The sequence below is a fragment of the Natator depressus genome, chromosome 4 (assembly GCF_965152275.1).
Source record: "Natator depressus isolate rNatDep1 chromosome 4, rNatDep2.hap1, whole genome shotgun sequence".
NCBI lineage: Eukaryota > Metazoa > Chordata > Testudines > Cheloniidae > Natator > Natator depressus.
The window spans coordinates 1,422,085-1,440,693 of record NC_134237.1 but is presented as its reverse complement, the minus strand read 5'-3'; the positions used below and the strand labels follow the sequence as shown (position 1 = coordinate 1,440,693).

The 18,609-nt window shown below is 47.4% G+C and overlaps 1 protein-coding gene across 1 annotated transcript; it reads right to left on the bottom strand.

The window, feature by feature from the left end:
* Positions 1-11,245: 11,245 nt before the first annotated feature.
* On the bottom strand, positions 11,246-17,319 carry LOC141986063 (uncharacterized). The gene is made up of 3 exons (XM_074950226.1): positions 16,424-17,319; positions 15,553-15,844; positions 11,246-11,252 (listed from the first exon to the last, which is right to left on the bottom strand). Exons 1-3 carry the CDS (start codon positions 17,004-17,006, stop codon positions 11,246-11,248), a joined length of 882 nt encoding a protein of 293 aa, XP_074806327.1. The 5' UTR covers positions 17,007-17,319.
* Between the last annotated feature and the right edge of the window lie 1,290 nt (positions 17,320-18,609).

Below are 18,609 nucleotides of genomic sequence, written 5' to 3'. Positions count from 1 at the left end.
GGTCTGTGTCTACTAAATAGTCTCCTATATTATTCTCCATTATTGTCCACATCATAAAAGACACACCTCTAATGGCACGGCTCTGACCACCAGGGAAATGCAAATTGCCAGGAAGAACATATTTTTAGAAGCAATTGAGAAAAAAGCAGCAATTTTTTTCTCCATATGAATTCTTGGAAGAGGGACCTTCACAGCAGAATGGCAGCTGTAAACGTGCATATTAGCACTTCAATTGTTAAACAAGAATGATAGATAATATGTGGTATGAAACAAGGATTGAAAATGTGCAGTTCATATTTGTACTTGATTGTCGTCCAGTTCAGCATGAAACCATCAGGGCAGAACTCCCAGGTGTCTCAGAGCAATAATCTATGCAGTGCTCATATTCTTTCAGATTATTAAATGAAGGTAAATATTTAAAGTATTTCTGTGCTGCTAAAGAACTGGCCAATTCACCAGTTATTTTAATAATGTTAACATATGCTTTCTACCATATAAAGTTTCATTACTGCAGTAGGCAGTATATTGCACCTTGCCTGGAGACATAAATACAAGTGCATTAATGGTTCTTAAGTCCCTACATATTCCTGACCTTTCACAGGCATTATCAGGAAGACAGAGGCTGTTTAATGTTAATTAATGACAAAAAGCCTAAGAAATTGAGCCCAAGAAATTGATTTCTGTAGCTAAAGGAAAGAACACCCAATGACATATGCATAGTCACAGTGGCTGGGTTTCGTTGGAGTCTGTGATGGAGTGCAGGGAGTTAACAAAGTGAGGCTGCACTCTGATCACTCTGGCACTAGTTGGCTCCCCAGAGGGGTCTGATTGGGGTATGAAATGTAATTAGCTAATCCCAATAGCAGGTTGGGTGAGCTACCGGATTAATTAGCCCATCAGCTGTGCACTGCTAAAAAAGACACAGGAAGGAAATGTAAAGGGAGAAGAGCAGTGCTAGCCAAGCCCACAATCGGAGAGATCTCCAGGAAGGGAGATCTCGTCTCCTTTTAGGGAGAAGGGCTGACAATACAAGGGTGTGATACTCCGTACCTCAGGGGAACACCCTGCACCCCATGTTCATCCTTATAATATGACTGTGTGGTATCAAATGCAAAGTTTGTCATGTTGGGTGTCTTCGGGAGGCTCATGATGCACTGAGTATTGTTGTTATAGTAATGTTATAATAATGTTAGAGGTTGTAATTTCATGTATATAGTTATGAAGCTGAAAATGTGTCCTCAGGTCTTAAAACAAGACCAGGCAAAACTCTTCAGGAACAGAGCGGCAGTTCACACCTCATCAGGGCAGGTATGGGACAAACCCAGCCCAGGCTCACAGGAACAAAGGACACTGGTCTAGTCAGCAACACAGGATCTGTTGGACTCTTGAGTGAGTCACCCCCCTTCTCTTGGTCAGTTTGGGACTGTGATGAGGTAATGCTCACCTGACCCTGAAGGGGGGGGGGGCAAAGCCAATAGGGAAGAAAGAACATGATAAAAGGGAGAGACTTTTGCCATGCTGGCTCTTTCTTCCACCTCCATCTACAGACACCACACCAAGTGACTGAAGCACTGATCAAAGGGGAGAGCCTGGCCGAAGGGCAACCAGCCAGCCTGTGGTGAGATGCACCTAAGTTTGTAAGGGCACTGAAAGTGTTAAGATCAACTTAGAATGCGTTTTGCTTTTATTTCATTTGACCAAATCTGACTTGTGGTGTTTTGACTTATAATCGCTTAAAATCCATCTTTGTAGTTGATAAATAAAATAAATAAAAATGCAGGTCCAGGCTCCCCCCTGGCAGAAAGCAGGACTAATGGAAAAGGAGAGAAAAGGGCATACAATGGGAGAACCAGAAAATCCTAGAGCAAAAGAAATAAGCCAGGAGGAAAACGAGACCTCCCTAGCTAAAGGTAGGGGAGAAGAAGGTGCTTCAGAACAAGGTTTATAGGGAAAAAGTTACCCTCACTTATTGCGAAGAGTCAGAGAGTCCCAGGAACCCTGGCCTCCAGAACAGCAGGAGGAGGAATCCTGGGGCTGGGAGAACCTGGATCCCTAGTAACGGAGAAAAATGGGGGACAGCACCAGGCCCAACTCCAAGCCAAAGAGGAGAGAGCAAGGAGAGCAGGCAAGTGGGCTTCCCATGGTGCAAAGGTCTGCGGGGAAACAGAATTAGGGGGATGTTCCCCACCCATCAAATGCTCCTGTTTCAGGAGGAAGATGGATAACCACCCTGGGGCCAGCATGAGCACAAAGAGTCCAGCGCCTCCTCTGAAGAGGGGAGGGTGTGTGGAAAGAGAAACCGTGCTGTGAGGCCGGGGAGGTGAGCCTGCACTCTAATTGCTCTGGAACTAATTGGCTCCTGCAGGGAGGGCTAATTTGGGTATGAAATGTAATTAGCAAAGCAGGATAGCAGGTTGGGTGAACTAAAGGATTAATTAGCCCATCAGCTGAGGACTGCTAAAAAAGGCACAGGAAGAACAGGCAAGAGGAGAGGAGCAGGGCTACTTGAGCCCACAGGGAGATCTCCAGGAAGGGAGACCTCTTGGGCCCTGGGAGATGGGCCAGAGATACAAGGGATATTGTAAATAGTGTTGCTGCACAAAACTGCAACGGTGTTGGTGGAGGGAAACCAACCAGTGAAGTCTGAGCGGGATTCCTTGTTGCCAGGGAGAAGGAGTGGATTGTGGTACAGAGTCCTGGGGTCGTCTCCAGCTCTGTAGGAGGAGCTCAGAGTCTTTGTGAAGAAGGTGGTGCAGCTAAGACAAAGATTCTCAGGAGAGACAAGTAACAATTGCTCAAAGAAGGTAAATATTTGTTTCCACGCCAGCTGTTCCAGTGAAATGCCAGGCTCGCCTTGCCTGTGCGTGACTCTGAGCCGGCCCTGGGACACTCTAGACAGAATGTCTCCTGGCCTGGAAAGCGATCGTCCATGGAAGGTTACAAAGAAGCAGGCCTCCTGACCATATCCTGTATTTCCTTCCTTCTCCTTACCATGACTGGTCACCCCTGAGCTACTGTGCAGTGGAAACACAAGCCCTGTGGACTGGAGGAGGCCAGAGAATGCCTTGGGGAAAAGGGTATAGCAAGGGGACAGACAACAGGCCCTTTGCCTCCCAGACCTGATGCTAAGTAGGGATCCCCTGCTAATTATGCGGCTCTCAAACCCGGAAGGCAGCTTGCTTACTTCATGCATGAGTTTCCTTAACCAGTACATTGCTACAGACGAACCACTCCTGACTTAAACGCTCAGGGCCTTAGAAGAAGTGAGCTCCACTTGCAGCTCACCCACATTAGGTGGAAAAGCACAAGAGCAGCAACACACAACATTGTGTAGCAGGTAGGTACCACTGAAATGGAGAATGTGACTTGGCAAGTAGCATGGGATTGACTGATATGGGCCTTTAGCTAGTTCTTAAAACAATGACTAGCTTCAGAGACAGCATGCCTCCTTAAAGGGAAGGGTCTGGGAGAGAAACTTGCCCTTCAGTTATCCATTACTGTTTAACATAACCCAGGGCAAGTCGGTCACAAGACTGGCTAACAGCTCCTGGCACAGTACATACATGGCATGAGAGGACAAATTGGACCAGGACTGCTCAGCACTGTGGGAGCCCAGACCCTACCACTGTCTGAAATTCTTGTTCATCAAGCTTTGTGATGGAGAAACATGCACTTTCCTGGGCTTGCTTGCTCTGATTATAATGAGCTGTCTCTGAAGGCTTGCCCCAGAGTGTGCCTAGGGACATCGTACTAAAGATGGTAGCCAGGAGAGAAGGAAGCTTTGAATTCACCCTGTTTTATTTCAAAGGCTGAGCAGTGATGTACTGTTCCTGTTTTGTCCTCTGGTGGCTTTTTCTTGTGAAATCTCCCAGAAGGCCATAGAAAGCTGTGATTCAGAGCTGAAGTTTAAAATTAACGCCCTATTTATCAAACAAATGATACAGCTGTTTGGTGTAAACAGATGAGATCAGTGATCTAACCAGTGCCATCTGCCCTTCATCTGACTAAAAGGAAAACCAGAGCTACTGCAATTGATTTCAGATGACAAAATATAATTTGTTTAGGGCCCAATTTATAACAAAGTTAAAGAGATACCGCCTGGCCTGTAATTTGGCCTAGATTAAAATGGTTAGAATCTTGTCGTGCTACTGTATTTACAATTTTAAAAGGTTAAACAAAAGGTTATGATTCAGACTATTAATGGAAGATGGTGCAAAACTAGGGGCCAATACAGAATTATTTTCCGTTATAAATGTTGGGTTGCTTTAGAGGATGTGACATAGGTGCTGAAGCTAAAAAATGTAAAAAGCTTTCAAGTATAAGCACCAATCCTCTAAATACGCAGTTGGGTCAACATCTGTGGATCAAATTGTTGAGTTAGGCAAGAATATTAAATGTATTGTGACTCTTACCTTTCTGACTTTGAACAGATCCTTTTCTCAGGAAGCTTCCTAAGGTCTTTGAGTTCAATGTATAATTGTAGCCCTCATGCCATTTAATAGCCAATAATTTCTGTTAGGTTTCAGAGTGGTAGCCGTGTTAGTTTATTTGAGCATTATCTTTCGTGGGCTAAAGCCCACTTCATCAGATGCATGCAGTGGAAAATACAGTCGGAAGATACAGAGAACTTGAAAAAAATGGGGGTTGCCATACCAACTCTTAACGAGACCAATCGACTAAGGTGGGCTATTATCAGCAGGAGAAAAAAAAACTTTTGTAGTGATAATCAGGATGGCCCATTTCAAACAGTTGACAAGAAGATGTGAGTAACAGTAGGGGGGAAATTAGCATGGGGAAATAGTTTTTAGTTCGTGTAATGCTATCCAGTTTGCAGATCAATTCCAGTTCTGCTGTTTCTAGTTGGTGTCTGTTTTTGAAGTTTTTTTGTTGAATAATTGCGACTTTTAGGTCTGTAATTGAGTGACCAGGGAGGTTGAAGTGTTCTTTGACTGGTTTTTGAATGTTATAATTCTTGACGTCTGATTTGTGTCCATTTATTCTTTTGTGTAGAGACTGCCCGGTTTGGCAGAGGGGCATTGCTGGCACATGATTCCAACGAGAAACAGCAGAACTGGAATTAATCTGCAAACTGGACACCATTAAATTAGGCTTGAATAAAGACTGGGAGCGGATGAGTCATTACACAAACTAAAAATTCTTTCCCCATGCTAATTTTTGTCTGTGGCTGTCATCTTTTGGGGAGAGAGGGCCCCCCAATGAAGCTAAGTTACATTCTTCAGCCCCAGGTAACGAGTCAGAGCTTTGGACAACGTGCACAAGTGAAAAACAGGCTCAAGTATCACACTGAAATGTAAGTACAATATTTATATTCCAATTGATTTATTTTGTAATTATATGGTAAAAATGAGAAAGTCAGCAATTTGTCAGTAACAGTGTGCTGTGACACGTCTGTATTTTTATGACTGATTTTGTCAGCAAGTAGTTTTTAAGTGAGGTGAAACTTGGGGGTACGCAAGAGAAACCAGATTCCTGAAAGGGGTACGGTAGTCTGGAAAGGTTGAGAGTCAATGGCGTAAATCACAGCAAGATTTGGCCTGTATTGATCGGCATAATCCAGTCACACACACAATTATCCTGGGGAAGTGTATCATACTGAACATCTCCCAGGGATTTCAGAAAGAAGACGATCCAATATCCTTTAATAAGGACAGAGCTTCTAAAAGCCCAGGAAAATATGATCAGGGAAAATACCCTGCAGCCCTCTCAACAGCATTCCATGTATGTCTGGTGAGATTCTGTCCCCCAGCTCTGCCCAGACCAATCCCAGCAGAATGGAAATGGCAAGATATGAAAGGAAACTCCTATAGTCAATACGCAGTCTTTATAGACAGCCACAGTTGCAAAGGATTGTGGCCCGAATCTTGCAGTATTTATTTATGGCTGGATTCTGTTCTCATTTATAACAGTGTCGATCTTTGAGTAGTGCCACCAAGTTAATGGATTTTCTCAGGATTTACACCACAGTAACTGAGAGCAGAATCTGACAGGATTTAGCCCTATATTAACAAAACCAAATACAACTATGGAAACATCACATCACATACCATTCAAACACATGCACCTTCTCAATGAATGAATCAATTAACATTCCTAACTGCGATCATTACATCTTTGTTCCATTCTGCATTATTAGCTCTGCAATATTGTCCTTTCTCTCCATTAACTACATGTGAGTCACAAAGAAACAACCATAACTCATATTCCAGAAATCATCCTACCATGCACTGATTCAGGCACCATTCCCAATTAAATTCATGAAAGATTAATTCCTTAATTGATTAACATTACAAATCATAACCATTAGCTGCCCTTCCATTAACCATTCAATAGTTCACAGTATTACACTGATTTCTTAATTAGCCCACGGTGAGTCAAAAAAAAAGGTAAGTAACCTCTCACATCCTCTTGGTCCCTTAGGCAAAATTATCTGCAGGTTGCTCTTCTATTCCATTTACCTCTCCTCCATAGCGACAAACGCACGTGGCTTTGGCCCTCTCTTATGTTTATAAGAATGAACAGCTCACCCAAGGAAAAGGCAGGGTCAAGTCACTTCTTTTTTTTCCCCACTGGGACAAAATTCTCCTTTATGGACCTCTCTCTAGAGTAATCTGGATAGAAATATCTGGGACTGAAAACTGCATGACATCCTATCTGCCTACCAATTAAAGGAATGCCTTTAGTGGCATATATTGATTTATTATTAGTTGCAACAATGATCGTGTGGCTCTGCTTTATACAGTACCTGCCATCTACAGTGTCAGAGAGTTTAAAGCCGGAAGGGATCATTATGATCATCCAGCCTGACTTCCTGATAACTCAGGCCAGAAAACCCCACCCAGTGATTCCTGCAGCTAGCCCATAACTTCTAGCTGAGTGTATTTTATACGAGGGCATGCGGCCATAATTGGTGAGGATTTCTCATTGCTTTCGGCACGCTCCTGAGAGTGCTGAGCAACTGCAGTTCCCCAGGAAGTCAAGGGGAGCCGCTGGTGCCAGCACGTCTCAGGATATGACCTGTTGTTACAGTCACTGAGGCCAGGTCCTCCAAGGGATTTAGGCACCTACCTCCCATTGGGAGGTGGAGTCTCTGCCATGTGTACCGCACTGTAGCAATGCGGAGGTGCATCACCCAAGGAGAGGCCACTGGCTATTCTGGGATAGGTCTTTTGCACTAGGTTTTTCATGAAAGTCTTTGAAAGGTCTTGTCTAAAGAACAAGAAAACCTTGGAAAACTCCACACTTTCCACAGGACAAGAAAGCCATTTCCTTCCCCGCTCATGCGGACAGGTATGAACTCCCTCAGGTGTTTCTGAGGTGCCGTTAGGCTGCAGGTGAGGTACACTTACAGTGCATAGCTCACATGAGGGTTTATCTCAGCTGAGTTGGGATAATGCACCTTGAATGGCAAAATTTAGGCCTCCCTCTTCAGCTGAGCATCTTTTCTAAAAATTGGGCTGATCGATCTCTGCATGGGTGACTGAGGTGGCCCTCATATGCTAACGGCATTCAATGGCTTTGTTTTGGGCAATCAAGGGTTGGAATATTAATATTGTAGCATGCAAGTCCTTGCACTACTAAAGCAGTTCTTTGTTTCTCTCTGCTCATCCATTATGACTGTATCAGTGAGCTACGATTATAGTGGAACCAATACGTGGCCATTTGATAAGGAGTACCTGAGATACAGTGCCCATAAAAAAAATCACAACGTCAGACATTTCTGGTTCTGATAACATTATTGAGCACACATTGGGCTCAAACTATTGCACTGATCCACCCCAAACTAATGTCATATGCTCAAGCTCCAATCTGGCTCGCATTTTGCACCTGCTTCCCCGCTGGGAAAGCAATAGTTCAAGATATTTTTGGTGAGAGTGGCTCAAGTCTGGATGATGAGCTACAGAGTGACTCGTGCATACGTTGCAGGGCTACTACTCTTTGTTGGGCAACAAGCACACCTCACATCAGAGTCAGGAATATTTATTATTAATTTGTATTACCATAACACCATAACAGTCATGTACTGGGACCCTGTTGTAGTAGAAAGAGAGCCTGAGACATAAGCTCCTTGTATCAGAGGCCTGGTATAAGGCAGGACCTGCTCACAGAATCTGGCAAGAACAGGGCTAATATTGCAGAAATATACATTCCTACGAAGTGCTAGGCACAGAGTACTCACACAAACACATCCCAATATCAAGTGGTACCAGAACATCCTGATATCAAGGATGGCAGAAAAACATTCTCCAAGTATAACAGGAACACACTGACCCCTCCTAAAAGATAAGGTTAGGATTACAGTACGTAATAGAGATGTTTTGATCGAACCAACATGTACAAGGTGATGGGTGATAACTAGCCACGTCATGGGGCCCATACCTAACTATGTCAGAGGGGCAGTACTAACTTGTTTGTATTGGGGTATAAAGATGTATCTCAAAGGGCATGTCTTTGTCTGCCTAGGGAGGAACGGAAAGTCACGCCGTTCACTGAACTGGTCCATTGTTACGGGCATACATGTTGTCATAACCATGAGGGTAGCCTAAAATTCCTCCTTACCTGTAAGGGGTTAAGAAGCTCAAATAACCTGGTTGGCACCTGACCAAAGGAACCAATGGGAACAAAAGATACTTTCAAATCTGGGGGACGGGGAGGGGAGAGAGGCTTTGTTTTGGGTTCTCTGTTTCTGTGTTCATTTGCTCTTGGGACTAAGAGGGACCGGACATCAATCCATGTCCTCCAAACCATTCTGAACCAGTCTCTCATATTACAGAAATTGTAAGTACAGCCAGGCAAGGCATATTAGTTTATCTTTGTTTTCTCAACTTGTGAATTTTTCCTTTGCTGGGGGGAGGTTTATCCCTGTTTTGTTGTAACTTTGAAACTAAGGCTAGAGGGGGTTCCTCTGTGTTTTGTGCATCTTTTGTTACCCTGTAAAGTTATCTTCCAACCTGATTTTACAGAGGGGATTTTTATCTTTTCTCTTTTTTTAAATAAAATCCTTCTTTTAAGAAATGATTGATTTTTTTCAGTGTCCAAAGATCCAGGGATTTGGGTCTGTGTTCACTTTGTAATCAATTGGTTAGGATATTATTCTCAAGCCTCCCCAGGAAAGGGGGTGTATGGCTTCGGGGAATATTTTGGGGGAATAGGACTCCAAGTGGTCCTTTCATAGAATCATAGAATATCAGGGTTGGAAGGGACCTCAGGAGGTCATCTAGTCCAACCCCCCGCTCAAAGCAGGACCAATCCCCAACTCAATCATCCCAGACAGGGCTTTGTCAAGCCAGACCTTAAAAATATCTAAGGAAGGAGATTCCACCACCTCCCTAGGTAACACATTCCAGTGTTTCACCACCCTCCCAGTGAAAAAGTTTTTCCTAATATCCAACCTAAACCTCCCCCACTGCAACTTGAGACCATTACTCCTTGTTCTGTCATCAGCTACCACTGAGAACAGTCTAGATCCATCCTCTTTGGACCCCCCTTTCAGGTAGTTGAAAGCAGCTATCAAATCCCCCCTCAGTCTTCTCTTCCGCAGACTAAACAATCCCAGTTCCCTCAGCCTCTCCTCATAAGTCATGTGTTCCAGTCCCCTAATCACTTTTGTTGCCCTCCGCTGGACATTTTCCAATTTTTCCACATCCTTCTTGTAGTGTGGGGCCCAAAACTGGACACAGTACTCCAGATGAGGCCTCACCAATGTTGAATAGAGGGGAAAGATCATGTCCCTCGATCTGCTGGCAATGCCCCTACTTATAGATCCCAAAATGCCATTGGCCTTCTTGGCAACAAGGGCATACTGTTGACTCATATCCAGCTTCTCGTCCACTTTAAACCCTAGGTCCTTTTCTGCAGAACTGCTGCCAAGCCATTCGGTCCCTAGTCTGTAGCGGTGCATGGGGTTCTTCCGTCCTAAGTGCAGGACTCTGCATTTGTCCTTGTTGAACCTCATCAGATTTCTTTTGGACCAATCATCTAATTTGTCTAGGTCCCTCTGTATCCTATCCCTGCCCTCCAGCGTATCTACCACTCCTCCCAGTTTAGTGTCATCTGCAAACTTGCTCAGGGTGCAATCCACACCATCCTCCAGATCACTTATGAAGATATTGAACAAAACCGGCCTGAGGACCGACCCTTGGGGCATTCCACTTGATACCGGCTGCCAACTAGACATGGAGCCATTGATCACTACCCGTTGAGCCTGACAATCTAGCCAGCTTTCTATACACCTTATAGTCCATTCATCTGGCCCATACTTCTTTAACTTGCTGGCAAGAATACTGTGGGAGACCGTGTCAAAAGCTTTGCTAAAGTCAAGGAACAACACGTCCACTGCTTTCCCCTCATCCACAGAGCCAGTTATCTCGTCACAGAAGGCAATTAGATTAGTGAGGCATGACTTGCCCTTGGTGAATCCATGCTGACTGTTCCTGATCACCTTCCTCTCCTCCAAGTGCTTCAGAATTGATTCCTTGAGGACCTGCTCCATGATTTTTCCAGGGACTGAGGGGAGGCTGACTGGCCTGTAGTTCCCAGGATCCTCCTTCTTCCCTTTTTAAAAGATGGGCACTACATTAGCCTTTTTCCAGTCGTCCGGGACTTCCCCCGATCGCCATGAGTTTTCAAAGATAATGGCCAATGACTCTGCAATCACATCCACCAACTCCTTTAACACTCTCGGATGCAGCGCATCCGGCCCCATGGACCTGTGCTCGTCCAGCATTTCTAAATAGTCCCGAACCACCTCTTTCTCCACAGAGGGCTGGTCACCTCCTCCCCATGCTGTGCTGCCCAGTGCAGTAGTCTGGGAGCTGACCTTGTTCATGAAGACAGAGGCAAAAAAAGCATTGAGTGATTCTTTCCCTGATTCTTTGTCTAAATCACTTGGTGGTGGCAGCATACTGTTCAAGGACAAGGTGGAGTTTGTGCCTTGGGAAAGTTTTTAACCTAAGCTGGTAAAAATAAGCTTAGGGGGTCTTGCATGTGGGTCCCCACATCTGTACCCCAGAATTCAGAGTGGGGAAGGAACCCTGACACATGTATTAGTGGTCTGGTAGAGTCTGCGGGATACTAGTACCATGCTTTGTCGACAATAAACCTGACTGGGTGCCTTCATACCTTAACGGATCTTGGGTGTTTCGCTCAAGGTCTGCGGTGCCAGCTATCTGCGCAGGGCTGGGGCCGTTACACACACTCAGCCAACCATCTATCAACACCTGTCATGCTAGGCGCTGTACAAACACAGAACAAAAGGAGGTGACTTACAGCCTAAGTGTAAGGTAAGAGATAACAGATGGATACACACTGATCAACAGAGGAACACAAGGAAACAATGAGACAATAATGGTCAGCTCAGCGCACCAACAGCCCTGAGGTTGTCAAGGTGTTTGTAGGCAAAGGAGAGCTCCTTATATTTGGTAAGATAGAAAAGAGGGAATCAGTGAAAGAATGCAAAGAGAGGCGTGACATAGCCACAACACCAGGACAGGGAAATGATGTTTGCAGCAGCCTTCTGTATATATATGAATGGGGAAAGATTGCATTTGTCAAGGGCAGAGAGAAGGATGTGGCAGTAACTGAGACATGAGGTGATGAGAGGGGTAGCTGTGTGAGTGGATAACCTCAGAGGTATTATGCAGAAAGAAACTGCAAGATTTATACATTCCTTTGAAGTAAAGGCCCATGAATTAAAATCCTGTCCTTGGAGAGCTGTTTGCTGCATACATCCTGCCCTTGCCTGCTGGCTGGAACCACAGTGGGGCTCCTTTTGGAAATGTGAGTGGCATGTTTTGAGCCAGGTTAGCACCCCACAACTTACACCCCTCACATCATCTGCCCGGGGACAGGTGGTGAACAGTGCTGTGTCAGAGATGTGAAGCCTGGATGGTGAAGTGGGCTGAATGAGCTGGGAGGTACTAGCTGCTACTGTGCAAACGGCACCAGACAGACCAGCACAGCAGTCCATTCATCTCCACTGGGGTGTTCTCATTGAACCGAGAACCTGACATTGGGATGAAAGGTCCACTTCACACGGCTTAGCCTCATGTGCTGCACATGGATGTGTGGAGACCCTTCCACAGACCCTAGGCCCAGATTTGGGGTAAGGACTCTTCATCTCCATCTTCTGTCCCTTCCTTCCCCCAGCTGGTACACGCACTCCTCGCAGCAACCTCCTGCTCGCCGCTCACAGGCCCGCCAAGCTTGCCGGAGGCTAGGGTGACAAGTGGGAGGGTGGGGCTGGCAGCTGAGTGATGGAGAGGTGTGCCCTGGTGCACAACTGGGATTTGGGTTGTATTCGTGATGCAAATTTGGGGTTACTTGTTCGAGGGTCCTGAAATACAGGGGCCCTCCACTCCCCCAGGTAAGCTGCTTATGGGTTTCAAAGTGCCCTGAATTCCCCATCGCTTTAAAAGGTGCTGTGCTCCAATGGCAGCTCTGGGATTTGTTGCGCAAATGCAGGGGGATTTGATCAAGGGGTTTCCAACAGACAGCCCCTCCCCCCCGCAGTGAGCTGCTTCCAACTTTCAAAAGACTCTCCGTGGCACATGCACTGTGAGATTATCTTGAGTAGTGGCAAGACACAACAGAGGAAAGGGGTGTACTTTGTGGGGCAAATCCTTCCCTCAGTAAGGGTATGTCTACACTACGGAATAAGGTCGAATTTATAGAAGTCGGTTTTTTAGAAATCGGTTTTATATATTCGAGTGTGTGTGTCCCCACAGAAGTGCATTAAGTGCATTAACTCGGCGGAGTGCTTCCACAGTACCGAGGCTAGAGTCGACTTCCGGAGCGTTGCACTGTGGGTAGCTATCCCACAGTTCCCGCAGTCTCCGCTGCCCATTGGAATTCTGGGTTGAGATCCCAATGCCTGATGGGGCTGAAACATTGTCGCGGGTGGTTCTGGGTACATATCGTCAGTCCCCCCTTCCCTCCCTCCCTCCGTGAAAGCAAGGGCAGACAATTGTTTCGCGCCTTTTTTCCTGAGTTACCTGTGCGGACGCCATACCACCGCAAGCATGGAGCCCGCTCAGGTAACCGTCACCGTATGTCTCCTGGGTGCTGGCAGACGCGGCACGGCATTGCTACACAGTAGCAGCAACCCATTGCCTTGTGGCAGCAGACGGTACAATACGACTGGTAGCCGTCCTCGTCATGTCCGAGGTACTCCTGGTCGCCTGTGTGAGGTCGATCAGGAGCGCCTGGGCAGACATGGGCGCAGGGACTAAATTTTTAGTGACTTGACCAGGTCATTCTCTTTAGTCCGGCAGTCAGTCCTATTGAACCGTCTTATGGTGAGCAGGCAGGCAATATGTCCTTCTGCACCGTCTGCTGCCAGCCAAAGATGTAAAAGATAGATGGAGTGGATCAAAACAAGAAATAGACCAGATTTGTTTTGTACTCATTTGCCTTCTCCCCTGTCTAGGGGACTCATTCCTCTAGGTCACACTGCAGTCACTCACAGAGAAGGTGCAGCGAGGTAAATCTAGCCATGTATCAATCAGAGGCCAGACTAACCTCCTTGTTCCAATAAGAACAATAACTTAGGTGCACCATTTCTTATTGGAACCCTCCGTGAAGTCCTGCCTGAACTACTCCTTGGTGTAAAGCCACCCCCTTTGTGGATTTTAGCCCCCTGAAGCCAACCCTGTAAGCCGTGTCGTCAGTCGCCCCTTCCTCCGTCAGAGCAACGGCAGACAATCATTCCGCGCCTTTTTTCTGTGCGGACGCCATACCAAGGCAAGCATGGAGCCCGCTCAGCTCACTTTGGCAATTAGGAGCACATTAAACACCACACGCATTATCCAGCAGTATATGCAGCACCAGAACCTGGCAAAGCGCTACCGGGCGAGGAGGCGACGTCAGCGCGGTCACGTGAGTGATCAGGACATGGACACAGATTTCTCTGAAAGCATGGGCCCTGCCAATGCATGCATAATGGTGCTAATGGGGCAGGTTCATGCTGTGGAACGCCGATTCTGGGCTCAGGAAACAAGTACAGACTGGTGGGACCGCATAGTGTTGCAGGTCTGGGACGATTCCCAGTGGCTGCGAAACTTTCGCATGCGTAAGGGCACTTTCATGGAACTTTGTGACTTGCTTTCCCCTGCCCTGAAGCGCATGAATACCAAGATGAGAGCAGCCCTCACAGTTGAGAAGCGAGTGGCGATAGCCCTGTGGAAGCTTGCAACGCCAGACAGCTACCGGTCAGTTGGGAATCAATTTGGAGTGGGCAAATCTACTGTGGGGGCTGCTGTGATGCAAGTAGCCCACGCAATCAAAGATCTGCTGATATCAAGGGTAGTGACCCTGGGAAATGTGCAGGTCATAGTGGATGGCTTTGCTGCAATGGGATTCCTTAACTGTGGTGGGGCCATAGACGGACCCCATATCCCTATCTTGGCACCGGAGCACCAAGCCGGCGAGTACATAAACCGCAAGGGGTACTTTTCGATAGTGCTGCAAGCTCTGGTGGATCACAAGGGACGTTTCACCAACATCAGCGTGGGATGGCCGGGAAAGGTACATGACGCTCGCATCTTCAGGAACTCTGGTCTGTTTCAAAAGCTTCAAGAAGGGACTTTATTCCCAGACCAGAAAATAACTGTTGGTGATGTTGAAATGCCTATATGTATCCTTGGGGACCCAGCCTACCCCTTAATGCCATGGCTCATGAAGCCGTACACAGGCAGCCTGGACAGCAGTTAGGAGCTGTTCAACTACAGGCTGAGCAAGTGCAGAATGGTGGTAGAATGTGCATTTGGACGTTTAAAGGCGCGCTGGCGCAGTTTACTGACTCTCTTAGACCTCAGCGAAACCAATATTCCCACTGTTATTACTGCTTGCTGTGTGCTCCACAATATCTGTGAGAGTAAGGGGGAGACGTTTATGGCGGGGTGGGAGGTTGAGGCAAATCGCCTGGCTGCTGGTTACACGCAGCCAGACACCAGGGCGGTTAGAAGAGCACAGGAAGGTGCGGTACGCATCAGAGAGGCTTTGAAAACCAGTTTCATGACTGGCCAGGCTACGGTGTGAAAGTTCTGTTTGTTTCTCCTTGATGAAACCCCCTGCCCCTTGGTTCACTCTACTTCCTTGTAAGCTAACCACCCTCCCCTCCTCCCTTTGATCACCGCTTGCAGAGGCAATAAAGTCATTGTTGCTTCACATTCATGCATTCTTTATTCATTCATCACACAAATAGGGGGATGACTACCAAGGTAGCCCAGGAGGGGTGGTGGAGGAGGGAAGGAAAATGCCACACAGCACTTTAAAAGTTTACAACTTTAAAATTTATTGAATGACAGCCTTCTTTTTTTGGGGCAATCCTCTGTGGTGGAGTGGCTGGTTGGCCGGTGGCCCCCCCACCGCGTTCTTGGGCGTCTGGGTGTGGAGGCTATGGAACTTGGGGAGGAGGGCGGTTGGTTACACAGGGGCTGTAGTGGCAGTCTGTGCTCCAGCTGCCTTTGCTGCAGCTCAACCATACACTGGAGCATACTGGTTTGGTCCTCCAGCAGCCTCAGCATTGAATCCTGCCTCCTCTCATCACGCTGCCGCCACATTCGAGCTTCAGCCCTCTCTTCAGCCCGCCACTTACTCTCTTCAGCCTGCCACTTACTCTCTTCAGCCCGCCACCTCTCCTCCTGGTCATTTTGTGCTTTCCTGCAGTCTGACATTATTTGCCTCCACGCATTCGTCTGTGCTCTGTCAGTGTGGGAGGACAGCATGAGCTCGGAGAACATTTCATCTCGAGTGCGTTTTTTTTTCTTTCTAATCTTCACTAGCCTCTGGGAAGGAGAAGATCCTGTGATCATTGAAACACATGCAGCTGGTGGAGAAAAGAAAAGGGACAGCGGTATTTAAAAAGACACATTTTATAAAACACTGGCTACACTCTTTCAGGGTAAACCTTGCTGTTAACATTACATACATAGCACATGTGCTTTCGTTACAAGGTCGCATTTTGCCTCCCCCCACCGCGTGGCTACCCCCTCAACCCTCCCCCCTCCCTGTGGCTAACAGCGGGGAACATTTCTGTTCAGCCGCAGGCAAACAGCCCAGCAGGAATGGGCTCCTCTGACTGTCCCCTGAAGAAAAGCACCCTATTTCAACCAGGTGACCATGGATTATATCTCACTCTCCTGAGGATAACACACGAACGGATGTTGCTTGAACGCCAGCAAACATACACTGCAATGCTTTGTTGTACAATGATTCCCGAGTACGTGTTACTGGCCTGGAGTGGTAAAGTGTCCTACCATGAAGGACGCAATAAGTCTGCCCTCCCCAGAAACCTTTTGCAAAGGCTTTGGGAGTATATCCAGGAGAGCCGCGAATGCCAGGGCAAAGTAATCCTTTCATATGCTTGCTTTTAAACCATGTATAGTATTTTAAAAGGTACACTCACCGGAGGTCCCTTCTCCGCCTGCTGGGTCCAGGAGGCAGCCTTGGGTGGGTTCAGGGGGTACTGGCTCCAGGTCCAGGGTGAGAAACAGTTCCTGGCTGTCGGGAAAACCGGTTTCTCCGCTTGCTTGCTGTGAGCTATCTACAACCTCGTCATCATCATCATCTTCTTCGTCCCCAAAACCTGCTTCCGTATTGCCTCCATCTCCATTGAAGGAGTCAAACAACACGGCTGGGGTAGTGGTGGCTGAACCCCCTAAAATGGCATGCAGCTCATCATAGAAGCGGCATGTTTGGGGCTCTGACCCGGAGTGGCCGTTCGCCTCTCTGGTTTTCTGGTAGGCTTGCCTCAGCTCCTTCAGTTTCACGCGGCACTGCTTCGGGTCCCTGTTATGGCCTCTGTCCTTCATGCCCTGGGAGATTTTGACAAAGGTTTTGGCATTTCGAAAACTGGAACGGAGTTCTGATAGCACGGATTCCTCTCCCCATACAGCGATCAGATCCCGTACCTCCCGTTCGGTCCATGCTGGAGCTCTTTTGCGATTCTGAGACTCCATCATGGTCACCTCTGCTGATGAGCTCTGCATGGTCACCTGCAGCTTGCCACGCTGGCCAAACAGGAAATGAGATTCAAAAGTTCGCGGTTCTTTTCCTGTCTACCTGGCCAGTGCATCTGAGTTGAGAGTGCTGTCCAGAGTGGTCAAAATGGAGCACTCTGGGATAGCTCCCGGAGGCCAATACCGTCGAATTGTGTCCACAGTACCCCAAATTCGACCCGGCAAGGCCGATTTAAGCGCTAATCCACTTGTCAGGGGTGGAGTAAGGAAATCGATTTTAAGAGCCCTTTAAGTCGAAATAAAGGGCTTCATCGTGTGGACGGGTGCAGGTTTACATCGATTTAATGCTGCTAAATTCGACCTAAAGTCCTAGTGTAGACCAGGGCTAAGGGGCTGATTGTGTTCTTCAGATAGCTCTAAAATCCACATGCAGAGGAAGCTTGTCTTGCAAATTAGTATTCCACAGTAGAGGCTGAGGTAGAGAGGAGAACACCCACTGAGACGAGGGAACATTGTATATATCTCAAGCACTTGTGCCAGGCTGTCTTCAGCTCCCTGGGGAGTTCTGACTCATCTGAGACCGTCTCACTGAGCGAAAGGGGCCACTTCACACCCCTGCGATACTCCTGTGGGGCAGAGGGTTGTACAGAGCTGCTGAAGTGGAGTATGGAGACGGGGACTCCCCAACACTCCCCGTATTGTCCTCAGCTTATAGGTGTGCTCCTCAGAGTCCATCATTCCTCCTCTTGTGCTCTCAGTGACTCTCCCTAGGCCAGGTGTAGATGGGCTGAGGTGTGGACTAGCTGCAATAAGTGGTCCCAGCTCACTCTGTCCCATCTGAGGAGGGTGTGGCTGCAGCTAGCGGGATCAGGATCCCCATTTGCTGGTCTGACCATGCAGGAAGGCCAGGGAGATGATCAGAATGGCCCCTCTTGGCTCTAAAATCACAGAAAGTCTGAGTTTTAGAAAACATGCTTATGGCTGCCACTGACCGCTCCACCTGCTGACATTCCTCCAGCTATGACTGGAAGAAAGGGGAATATAAAAGAGTTTCTCCCCTTTCTAACGCCCTTGCCCAGGAGAACCCCATGTCTGCTCTGGCATTCACCCCGTGCTGTGTGCTATTGCTCGGAGTTTGAGCAGCAGGTTGGCATGCATCACAGTGCACCACAAGGCTCAGTCAGAGCTAACCAAGGAGTCCCAGAGGGACTCCTTAAAGTGAGGGTGAAAAGGTGTTAACATTTGGGAAGTCCTTGAGGGCTGGTTTAGCAAGGGCCATGTGGCTGAGTACAGGTTGGGGTTCGCTAGCTCATGGTCGCTCAACTCTGCCTTTATCTCAGTAAAGTCAAGACCCAAGGGCTTCCCTTGTGCACTTTCCAAACAGTCTTCTCCATACTAGGGAAGGATACAATCCCCTAATCTCTGCCGGGGATGGGATGGGGCACCAGACAAAGAGGGCAGAGTTAAGGTTGGTGGGGGAGAGGGTGGCAAGGGAGCCATGACCTTAACTTAGAACTTCACCATGCAAATAATGATCAAAATACGACTTCCTGAATGCCTGTCTGAGGCTCTGGCTGCTGGCAATACCATTCCTGCCATTTCACCCGTTGCCTATGGCCACAGGGCTTTGTAG